Source organism: Anser brachyrhynchus (genome assembly GCF_964034855.1).
Source record: "Anser brachyrhynchus genome assembly, chromosome: 10".
Taxonomy (NCBI): domain Eukaryota; kingdom Metazoa; phylum Chordata; class Aves; order Anseriformes; family Anatidae; genus Anser; species Anser brachyrhynchus.
This window is the reverse complement of record NC_137705.1, coordinates 17,972,044-17,984,800: the sequence shown is the minus strand read 5'-3', so window position 1 is coordinate 17,984,800 and position 12,757 is coordinate 17,972,044. Positions and strand designations below refer to the sequence as shown.

At 37.2% G+C, this 12,757-nt stretch overlaps 1 protein-coding gene across 5 annotated transcripts in view; it reads right to left on the bottom strand.

Moving 5' to 3' along the window:
* The window catches only part of IARS1 (isoleucyl-tRNA synthetase 1), a 127,401-nt gene that overhangs the window by 33,326 nt on the left and 81,318 nt on the right, over nucleotides 1–12,757 (bottom strand). For all 5 annotated transcript variants that reach the window (XM_080606622.1, XM_080606620.1, XM_080606621.1 and 2 more), the window contains 4 exons: nucleotides 12,020–12,106; nucleotides 11,359–11,442; nucleotides 7,152–7,299; nucleotides 4,166–4,286 (listed from right to left, as the gene is read on the bottom strand). In XM_080606622.1, the coding sequence (XP_080462748.1) occupies nucleotides 4,166–4,286; nucleotides 7,152–7,299; nucleotides 11,359–11,442; nucleotides 12,020–12,106 (440 nt within the window). The remainder of the gene's footprint in view (nucleotides 1–4,165; nucleotides 4,287–7,151; nucleotides 7,300–11,358; nucleotides 11,443–12,019; nucleotides 12,107–12,757) is intronic.

The following is a 12,757-nucleotide window of genomic DNA, read 5'->3' as shown; positions in this document are numbered from 1 at the left end:
AACAAACATCTACCGCCAAATTACTCTTCTAATCCTACGCAAACATGCATGACAGAAGCCTTATGTTTTTATCTGACTTGTAGAGAGGGCAGTGGATAAAAGACTATTAATCGTGAAGGATTTGGCAAATCCTACATTTGTACATGCTATAAATACAGCCAAGTCACGAGAAGTTCACCGGAAATTATTGTAGAATCACACAATAGAATTTTATTATAAATTACTGCCAAGATTTTTTTTTTGTCAGATTTAAAATGAGACACCAATTTTAATTAAATTTCCCTGAATTATTTGCTTTTTTTTCAGCAGACAGAAAGCAAAGTAACAGCAAGCCTGACGAGGTATGAAGTTGTATTTTCCAAGTTCAGCATAACTTAAAAGCATGGAGAACTGCCAGAAGAAAAAACAAGGTCATCATGAACATCATGAGGCAACAGGGAAAACTTTCAAAAAAATATCGTGAACAACTGAAAGCTTAAATATGACTTAGCTTCCTAAGGTAAAACTCGTGTACAACTGGTTTTTTTTTTAAATCAAGGAACTTCTTCATGTCAATTTTGAATCAGTTTCATTAATCAAGCAACTGCTGAATAAAATGTATCTACTTTAAAAGCTTCATTATGCTTTTCATTGCATTTTCTAAAATAGAAATGGCTTTAAAGGCAGAGTACTTGTATTTAAACCTAAAAAGGAAAACCTCAGAAGATTCATGCCGTGGGGGGGAGACATTTCCGTGGGAATGTGTGTTCCTGAGAAATACCCAGCTCTTGTATAGCTATGAATCATCTAGTTAGAAGACTGGTTCATAAACAAAATAAAGCACACACACACAAAAAACATTAAGGAATAGTATACATTTAACACAACATTCAAGTTAGCTTGGAAGCATGCATTTCTCCCCTCACTACAGCTGTAATCCTATGAACCAAGTTGTGAAATGTCACTTTTTCAGGACTCAGGAAAGATGCATGCAGGTGCAGGGAAGCGTGTGCACACATCTGCAGACACACACACGTTTCTTTCCATTTCAATCATCAGGAGATCGGCTGTTTTGTACAAGTGCCTGACAGAGGAAACGATTAAGTAGTGCAAAAAGTATGATAAGGCTTAATGTTCAGAAATACGGATTTTTGCCCCCGTAAAACATGAAGGGCTGCTTGCTCTATTACTTTCCATATCATCTTTCCATTATATTATCACTCGCCCTACGTAAAAGCTCAAGCATCCAAACCACCGAGATTTCCATAATAAAAGCTGGGGTTCGGTGGAGAAAATACACAGCACAACTATTCATTGGCATGTATTTAATTTGGCTAAGCTAGTTTTCATCACCCTGATGCTAAGCCAGCTACCCTGTCTGCTGCTGAGGAGTTGACCGGTGCACGTTAACTTCCAGCACTCCTGAAGAGAAGTGTTTCCACACCTCCATTTTGAGCACCCATTTAAAGGGATGATACACAATGGCCAAAAAGCTCCTCACACACGAGCACATGTTGAGGCGTGTGGCCTAAACACAGGTCAGTTTCGACAACTTTCCACAACTAGCAGGCACCAGAAAGCAGCATCATGTCAACTGGCTCACTGTCCTGAAGTGCATATGTTAGGGGAGTTTTTAAGCTCTCCTCAAACCGCAGCTATGGAGGTTTTATTATATATACTTTCCTGAAGTCTGTTTATGGTCTCTACACCAAAGCTGGAGGGTGCTGAGGTATGCTGATATTCAGGCTACTAGTAGAAATCGGGGCAGAATTAATTAAGTTCCACTTCATGGAAACATTTTTCTAGGGGCAGGAAAGTGGTGTAAAATATAGCTCCACTATAAATTACACTTTAATAAATAGCAGGAGCCAAGCTTAATTGCAAAGTTTTCCCACCTGTGATGTCTCCTTGCCATTTAGAGCCTCAAGCATGCACACTTGTATACATGGTCATACAGAGTGGTGCACAAACAGCACGTTATGGTACAACCTGGGCCATTTCCTTCAATGATAGCACCCAAATATCACCTCAGCAACACTGCTTCTGCTGCATTTTAGATGTGGCAGACAAGTTACTACACACATCTCGCGGGTTACAGAGCTGCACAGCATTAGCTGGCAAATGCCATCATTGACTTCTGCTGCCATCGTGTCAGGTCTACAACAGCTTCTGCACTCATATGTTCATTATTTTCAAAATCAGCTTCTAAAATGAAGCTTGTGTAGTGTATTTATTGCCTTTACTCAGGATTTGAGGTTATCAGCCACAATTATGACCTTTCCTTGCCTCTTCCTGCAAACAACATTTTTCCTGATTCAAGTCATTTGAAGTAGCAAATCTTAAAAAATCAAAACGAGATTTTTTTAAAATATTAGTACAACAGAGTATCATGTCACAGTACACTTATTTACTGCACATCATTAATATCCATCTGACTGAATTCAGAGTTTATGCAGAAAAATAAATTGAAAAACCATGTTTATTACTCATTTCCAAATGGGATATATCAATCATGTCGTTGTCACTGATGTCATCATGTCATTGATGAATGCATCATAATATCTTCTTCTAACACAAAAGTCAATAGCATTTAATATCAATATTACAATCTTGGAATTCTTTACATTGCCATTTTACAACAGGAAGTTTCTTTGAATGATTTCTTTGCTTTGTAAAGATGGCAGCTGACACATCCCTTTTCGTTAGCTTCCTCTTCCTCTTAGAAACCCAGAGCAGAATTGAAGTTCTGCCCCACTATCATCTTCCCACAAACATTATTTCTGTTCAAACCCCATACTAACCCAAGATCCCATGTACGCATTTACAAATCAATTTTTCACTTTCACAGAATCACAGAATGGTTGAGGTTGGAAGGGGACCTCTGAAGATCATTTAGTCCCTCAAAATATTTTCCTCTTAACGGGGAGCATGTAAACTCGGATAGACCCTGTGTATTTCTCTAGTAATAGATGAAATTCAACAAACACCATCAAACATCAAGGGCAAAACTCCTGGGAAAAAGACACGTTTTTGACAACAGAGTGCTTTTATCATAACTCTGTCTTCGGTAGCTTGAGGATTCCTTTCTTCCTTTAATGAGATGTTTCAGATGACCTCACCTGAACTTCATTACCAAAATAACACTTTACCTACTGTAGCAAAATAAACACATCTCACTGGTCTTGGTGAGAATGAACGTGCCAGTCTGAGGGCAGGGGGCTGAAGCACAAGAGATGACTGATGCAGAAAAGGACTGTCCTATATCCCTGTGAACTCCGGCTTGGCATTATCTGTTATTCCACTAATACCTCTTTTCCCCAAGCCTAAGCACACCTGTGAAAGGCTTCTAAAAATTCTTCCAATGGCAACTTAAGATCACTGGCATAGAGGGGTTGTTTATTTATTCACAAACAGGGACTACAATGGCAAAAGCCATCTTCTTTCCAGCATTGAGGTTTCCAGTGCCCTTAAAGGCACTAAAACCTCTTCAGATCCCCATCATGACTTCATCTGCAAGTTTGTAGGCTTGCTGGATTGTGCTAACCAGTTCAAGGGCTTCTGCATCTTCTCATTGCAATTTAAATTGTCTTAATATAATATGAAGATTAACATATACATGGAGAAAAACAGTGAGAGTTTCTTTATAAAGCTACATAGTAAATTAGCAGCATTCTGTCCTTTGTACGTATTCCCAGTATGATTACAAAGAAACCCTCTCCATGGAATAAAGTAAGGAAAAGCTTGTCCCCATGCCCTGTATCACTCAAAAATTTTTTATTTAGCTGGTTTGATCACTGCCCATTGTATTTAAAATTTATTTATTTATAGCTTCCCTAAATTCTATTTGGAATCCTTTTCACTGTCATCTTTCAGCCACTATAACAGTATTAATTACTCCAAGCGCTGCAGAAGATGCTACAGCAGGAAGTCACATCACCAAACTGGTAGGATTAGCTATGATAAAAAAGTGTCATCACTTTTCAACATCTCACAAACAACTATAGCAAAATCTGTATTCACACCCATAAAGAGACTATTCTATGCATTACTGTAACTGGTTAAAGATTTCCTTCCTTTTATCTGAACTGTAAGTCTCAAGTGAACTGTGGAAGTCTATGGATGAAATGGTCACTTCTCTAATCAAAAATTGAAAGGACGTATGCCCCCCCCCCCAACATGTGCATACCTGCCATTTCAGCTTTGAAGAACTGTATGAGTGATTGGGTGAAAGAAAGAATCCATTTATCCATGATGTTATTGCTCTCCTTAACTGTGTTCTCATTGTAAAGGAATTCTCTTCCCTCCTCCTATCATCAACAGAAAAACACAAAACACATTTTCAAGTCATAAGGGTATATATTCCAATCTCTATATCGAGCCACCTTTCAGCCAGAAGTATTTTGTCACCTTTGCTCTGTGTTACACCGGGTTCCTAAGAGAGAACACAAATTCCAGAAACATATGCAAGAGAAACAGCCAAAGAAAAACCCGACTTCCACTGCTCCTGATTTCACCACACAACACTTTCAACTGCAAGGGAGGCCTGTTATGTGCATAAAGGGCCAGAAAGTAGTACAGCACACACTGGTATGCAGTAGTCCCTTCCCCACTTGCAGTGTAAATCATAACTTCCAGATACAGGGTAAGAGTTTTGAATTCACAGAACTCTTTCACCCAGAAGGATCGAAAGCATTTACAAGAAACGTAACAACTAAGAAGGTGAGTTGTATTCAGGGAAATGGCATTTAAAGCATAGAGTTTTAAGATCATGTGGCAATTTCACCAGGTTAAACAAATACGAGAGCAAAAGCCCCCACTGAAAAACAAAGAAAAAACAGGCAGACTTCTAGGCATCTAAATGTAAATAGCATATTCTGATACTTGCCAGAATAGTGATGTTTGCACCCATCTGAGAAATTTCATAACACTTTAACTGATTCTGTAGGGCATTGTAAGCAACATCACAAGAAAACACAATCGTCTGTGCTGTGCCTACAGTCTGACTCATCTGCACATGGATGTTCTTAAAACTAGCAGAAAATGGGGCGGGGGAGGATTTTTTATTTATTTTTTTAATTTTTTAAATTTACAATCAGTATTTAACATCTGCTTTAACAAGTCTCTGGACTTTGCCTTCCCTTTGAGTCCAGATGAAAAATCTGTTTAGATTATTTGACCCAATAACTATCCTTTATACTGTGTAAATGGATGCTGATGTTTTTTAGGATTACAAAAAAAGTATCTGCACACCCAAAAGTGTAGCAATCACAGTGTGAGGTCAGCAGGCATCAAACCAACTATAATTACTGGGTAACTGCAGTAAGCATAAAATTATAAGACTGAAATTATAATTTCTCTTGCAGAAGGCAGAATACGATGAAAAAGTTTTAAAGCCTGAGCACGAAATCTAATTTAAGCAGTAGCACTTCCAATAGCCCACTGTTTTGCCTAATATGGTCCACAGTAATGGTTTTAATATTTATAAAGGAAAAATACATCTGCTGAATCACCAAAACTATCTGCTTAAGCACCTGGATTTTCCACTGGGGTCTTCCACCCTCCATTTGGCTGATCTTGCAAGATTTAACAGGATCACAGCAAAAAGCTGCAAAGCACACATGAGATAACTCACAGGTTAAAGAGGAAAAACTGAAATATATTTTTGGGCAACACACAAGTTTGTCTGAGGAATGACTTCTAGGGATCCTGAGAGGACATTCATTAAATATTAGGCTCTGAAGTTACCAGACTTTCTTCCCAAAAGGGGCTATTAAAAATATAAAACCATTTAAGTCAGCTATTTACTGTATTATTTACTGAAGTCAGCTTCAGTAAAGCCTTTATTGCTTCAAATGGCAGTTCTCCAAAGTGATTAAACTTCTACTGTAATTTCACGTGTAATACAAGGTTTGAACTTGTTTTTGCTTAGCTTCCATTCCCATAGAAGTCTGCACTAGCAAGTGGCAGCCTTCCATCATTAATCTTCACTGAAAGATTATAATTGGTTTCAACAGAACCTATACAGCATACATGCAAAATCTTCAATTTAAATGAAGTATTACTGCAAGGAACTTTAATCTTGCTTTCATTCTGGAAGCATAGAAATTTGTGTCATTCTTATAGCATTTTTTTTAGCAGACTTGTAATCTGCAAGTCTAAAGCACTATTGCAAATGATTTACCTTTCTTTCCATTTCTTCATTTTTTTCTAACTAACGTTTAAATTTAATTTTTAAAAATAATTAACTGTCACGTTACAGAAGACAATCTTATTGCTGTGGCTAATGTATTCAGCGTCAAGTATTCCCAAGTTAAATATTTTTATGCAGATTCATAATTAAAGTTACAGTACATGAAGAGAGGCATTTTCAGCAGTGGCTGCTGTGACAGTTTCTTGAGCTAACTCATTACTTGTTTGCAGTTCTGTTTTAAATCTGTGTGTTATTAGGCAATGTTCTCAGCACAGAGAAACTTGCAGCACTCCTTTCGCACATGTAGCCATACCTGACTACACGATTTGGGGTAACAGCAAAGAAAATGCATCAGCACTTAAAGCAGTATTAGTGACACTTAGTTCCTTCAAGCTATTAGAAGAAACACTGATAAGACAGTCCCTAGAAAACCGTCAAGGCTTGATATGGACTTTTCAGAAGAATTCCCTCAAGCACTTGTGGTACTTGGGCTTTTTACTGGCGTTCCCAAAAACATGACTAGCAGAGCTATTTACGGAAAAACCCATGAACTGGAAAGCCCCTATATTGTTCTCCAATTTCAGGAGTGTGAATGCAATAGCATCACATTTACCTAAAATATAGCATTTATCTAAAATAGAGCATGAGTTTCTCCTCTGAGAAACGCTAGCTTTTATGCCTCGACGGTCCCCTACATTTCAGTCCTGCTTTCTATGTAATAAGCTTGGTCAAGAAGAGAAAGATGCACAAGTGATTAGTTTAATAAAATAGGGTACCAACAGCAAATACAGAAATTTACAGCAAGCATATGCAACCTGACCCACCTTTGAAGTCAGCCTTACTTTGAACAAGAAGGTCAAGATCAGGTGACACCCAGAGGTCCCTGCCAACCTAAATCTCTCTCTGATACTAATTCTCTGTAACGGTGGACAAAGCACAAAAATTCTTCCCCTTGGCATTTCCAGACTCAAGAGATCTGTACCTTATGTTCCAGGATCTGAACATTCTGAACAAGAAAGCGGTATGCGTTGTACCAGGGCAGGAAGACATCCTTCAGTATATCCCTTACTCCTTCCTCCTTAAATCTCAAATTTTCTGCTCTTACCACAGGAGAATTGATAAGGTATAACCTGAAAAATAAGAACACAATACTTAAAAGCTTAAAACTGAATATGGTAACAGAAATGCACTTAAGCACACAGTGAATTCTGAGAGCTGCATAGCAAGAGAAAAATACCCAAGGGAGCAGTCTCACACTAAGAACCCTAAAAAGGACAGTATTGTAAGCATGTTACATATTGAACATATGATAATTCACTTCCTAGTACCATGGGATTACTTTTATCACACTGCATACTGAATTTCAATCAGAATTCAAATTTTCTTTTTTAATCTAAAAGTTAATTGAAGTCACAACAGGTACTCAGATGCTATCACAATATAAAAACAAGCATTGGATGCACAGAATTAATGTTCATCTTTATAACGGCACCCATTATTTTAATAATATTTTGAATTCCTTAACAATGACACAGTACTTTCTACTCCATCAACTTATTTCCACCAATTAGAAAAAGCTTCAGGCACATCACAAGGGCCTGAACAAGACAAAAAAGGGAAATCAGTAAAAAAAGCTGAAATTGATGTTGTCAGAAAGTCAGCCCAAGAAGAGGAGAAAGGACGTACCTCCTACAAATACAAATGTGCCTCAGCTCTAGAAGTAGCTCGGAAAGAACAAAGCAGAGGATTCAGATCACACTAACTATTAGAAGCAGCTCCTTCCAGAACCACGGGCATCTGCAGCCAAGGATGTTCATTTACGCCTGAAATCCACCCTGTCCAGTAAGACCCTTCTCAAGACAGTCTTGCTTAAGCTAACAGCTCCTCACATCAGAGACAAGACATACCCCTGGCTTCCTTGATCAGTTTGCAAAAAAATCATCTTTATCCATATCCATTTTATTCCCTACACAAATTCTCCATTTACAAATTGTTATCTATCTTGTTACCTCAAAAGGAAGCCAGGTCTTTCTCAGGTAACACAAAACTTCCACAAGAACTTGATTTAAATATACTTCATTTAACTTTCGAAGTATGAAAAACAAATGAAACAATTCTTGGAGACTTTGGCATTTCCCAATAAAAATGAATTTATTAACTCATTTTCTCATGCTTTATCAACTTTAAAAATCATGATTCTAAACTAATATATCTTTACAAACTCTTCCTTTAGGAGGCTTTAAAATCTTAATGTGGTCTGACACAGCAAACTCAAGAATAGCAGATCATAAATTCTTTAGGAAAGCGTTTCCTGCATAAAAATAAAGACAGTAATGCAGGAATATCAGCAGCACAGAAACTGGCTTTTACAGAACTGTATTAAAAAAACACAAAGGAGAAAAAAACAAAACCAAGCGTTTTTAAACACGATAGCTGAATTCAGGTTATGGATTTACAAAAACACAGAACAATTAGGCATGATAATGAACTAGTAAGCCCTTAAATGAAACCAGAATTTACAAATATATCTATTTAAAACAAACCACCTATCACAATTATTTGCATACGTGCTTATTTTACTTGTTTATTTCAGAAGTAAAAAATAAATTAAGCCAAATATGAGAGCTAGTCTGGCACAAGGGTATACTCCACAGCCCAGGTCTTTTAGCAGTTAGGGACTCACCTAAAATAATGACCACCACAAATTGCCTCCCCTGTTTTCTTCCTCAAGAGGCTGCGATGCAAATTAATCAAAACTATGAAGCATCCATTAAATTGTACCTTTGCACCCACCTCAGCAGTGCTCTCTGCAGAATCTGACTGTCAGAAGTCCTAAGACAGCTTTTACAACAAGAAACTAAAGAAAATGGAGCTCTCCAAGGCCACAGCTGGTTTCAGTTTTTTGTTTGTTTTAATACAGCAGACCTACACTGCCTTACAGCATGTGAACGTTTAAAGAATATTAAATTATTCTAATATAAAGATCTGCCAATTATCATATGGAAAGAGAAATGAGACACCTGATGAAGGAGGATTTCTAACAATTTTGTTACACCTAGTGGCCAGAAAGTGGCCAGTGGCCAGAAAGTGGCCAGTTTAGCTACACCCCCTGGCTAGAAAATAAAACCTTCCTCAGATCACACCAATATTATCAGGTTGTTGTAATAATGTATGAGAAATAATAGAGTAACTACTTTTTCATCTCTCTAAAGCAGTAGTCTGTTGCATTATGTTACTTGTTCTGCATTTTAAGAACAGACTGAAAGGGCAGAGTAATGTAAAAGCAATTCTTATCTCGAAATACAGGAAAGCAAAGGGCCTATAAGCAGTATGACAAGCAAATTTTTTCTTTCCTGACATAACTCAACTTTAACACCTATCCAATCTGAGTCACAGCTCTCAGGAATACCAAAATAACTGTTTTTGGCAATTCTTACAGATTTCACACAGGATTCAAGCTTCAGGAAATCTGAAATTGGGTTGTTAAATTTACTGTGCAATCAACCTATTTCTTCTGTTTGCCCTTGCCATTCAATTCCATATTCATTTAAACAGCTTACATGAATATTTTCTGCTGATTTATTTATCAAGTTACTGCTGAGAATACTTCAAAGCTGTACCTAAAGCAGATAGATATTCTTTATATATATATATATATATACACACATGCATATATACACACATGTATATAATACATACACACACACACATTCTGCAAAAGCTAAAGTAACTCTGTGGGGAAGCAGTGCCAAGGAAAAAATTCAATTGTAGCTTTTTCTATAAACAGAACACATCAAGCACTTCAGTGAATAGGCACAGACAACTGAATCACAGAGCTCCTTCCATAAATGAGCCCAGTCTGTAATGCTTTTTACTCTCTGTGTGGGTGTATGTATAAATAAATGTGACATTAAAGAAAGAGTATACAGGCAGAAAAATGAATTAGCTTTTTAGAAATCAAAAAACATGAATAATGGAAGTGTAACTTCTGGAGTTTAAGATTTTTAAAATGCAAAATTTTTTTCAACTGAAACATCACTTATGATTTAAAATCTCTGGCAGGAACAACTCCAAGCCTTTTCACTCATTGTTTCAGCTACAGATCCACTGACATTCTGCTAAATACACCTTGACTTTTTATAAAGAACAATTTTGATAAAATTTAAGAAATCCATCCAGCCCTCCATTGTAAGCATATATACAAAGATAATTTACTTGGTCTTTAAATTGCTAAAGCTTGAAAAAAATACAGAATTTCACATCTGCTTTTTTTTAATCATCTAGATTACAGCAGTAACTATCTTTCTCAAAGAAAAAATCCCAGCACACTAGGCTTTTACTCAGACGAATCGTTACCACATATGGTTGTAGAATATAATGAAGTATGTGCAACAGTGTAAGGTTTTCTTATATACAGCAAGAATTACACAGCTCTTGAGAAATGTATAGGTAGTGTACTCAGTTATTAACATGTCTTTATTATGCCTTTAACTCAAGGTACCACTTTATGTACCTAGCTGGTACATCCAGCCAAAGTACCAGGTGACTGCATAATTATGTTTATACATTTGTATAATTTTAATGAAACACTTAAACTGTGTGTTTAATCACTGACCTGGACAGTTTATATATATACGCAGTGGGCTGTTCAAGTTCTGCTTTTCTGGTTTCACTACTGCAAGCATATACTCTATAATTTCATCATCAATAAGGAAACTTTCTCTTTAGAAAATGATTAATATAAGCAGCAAACAAATTTATGTGTATTATACAGTAATCGTTCCCTAACTATTTAGCAGAAATCTGACAGTACTGATTCAAAGATTTCATTCAGTTTTCACTGGGCCAACTCAATGATTAGCAGCAATTGCAGACATGCCAGCCTGAGTGGAATCTATACAATCTGGAGATGTTTTCAGACAAGAGGCCGCCATTCGGCACATCAGCTTTGGTCTATACCAGCCTTGACAGAGATAAACTAACAGTATTAAAGTCCAGGCACTTTAACTACTGCCAGTTCTTTAGGTCATCCACTCAGCTACTGGCTGCCATACAGGTCTGGAGTTTTCCAAAATTAACTTTCTTGGTACTGATAATTGTCAAAAACCCATACGCAGCCCTCCTGGTACATGTCTACTATAAACAGACAATTAACATCAGATTCTACATGAATTTTTAAAAAAACCTACCTTAGTGCATCAGCTCCATAACTATTTACAATAGCCATTGGATCAGGATAATTCTTCTTCCTTTTGCTCATTTTTTGACCATCACTAGAAAATATCAGAATGCAGGAGTAAATTCCCCAAATTCTTGTAATAAACGGGCAAAAATCCAGCTTAATTTATTCTGCCCTATTATGTTCTCGGTAGCAAAGACAATAATACATTAGCACATCATTTCAGTATGACTGCTGAACCCATGAGAGCATCTGAAAAAACAAGCAAACAAGAGTCTCCCAAGTTACAAATCCAAGCAGTAAATCCATCTTCCCTGGAGAAACTGGGTGAAACACACTTGGTTTGAATCAATCCCTCCCACCCACTGGCAAGCCTACATGTTAAGTAAAGGGCATGAAATATAATTATTTAAAATTACATCTACATCTACATTTGTGATCTCCTTTACCCTGCATAAATGATGCATAGTATTTCCTATTCTGACTTGTTACCCATTTGCTCTCTCTAAGAAGGACTAATCCTGCTGGCAAGAAGCAAGTGCAACACAGCTGGGATGTATAAACCTCACAAAGTCCATTCATGATTTAATTTCTGAATTAAATTCACAGGGACTTTAGTGAAATATTCTTTAAATAAAAATTGGTTCAATAAATTACTGATACACACCAACCTGGCAAGAACTAGGCCATTTACAATTACATTCTTGAAAGGAGGCCTTCCAAAAAGAGCAGTGGACAGCACCAGCAAAGTGTAGAACCTGGAACGAGACAATGCAAATGTGACCTTCTAACACCGCTAAGCTGAAATCTGCACACACTTCATTACAACTAAAATTCTAATTACACTGTTTCATTCTAGCAAACTTAAATTTCAAGTATGTGAAACATTCATATGGCAAAGACTCAGAAGAGGAACTTATTTTAAGTAGACTCTTTTCCTCCGTGGCACATCGTGCTGTTTGCTCAGGTGTGATCTACCAGTCTAAGAGGACAGAAAAATTGTGATAGTAACCAATAGCAGGGTTGTGAAGAAAATAATGGTAGCATTTTCCCCTTACAAGCAGAAACACAGGAAATAGAGTTCTGTCCCTGAACTAGCTTCCTATTTGCTCACTGCAAACTTCCGGATACAGGATCAATTGGAAACAAACATAAAAGGTTTTTGTTAATGTGTGTATTATCCAACCCAGCAAACAAAAGCACGGACACAGCTACGACCAAAAAGGTAACTCCGGAAAAGTGAGCAGAGCCTCCTTATCTTCTTATCAAATAAAGGCGGCTGGTTAAACTGGCCAGTTCTGTAGGTTCCATGCAACAGAGGTCACCGAGGTTTTCTCCCCACCCCACGGGATGTGTTTACAATTATTCTTATAAACTGTCCAGGACAGTTGAGACATCAGTGGTGGGCC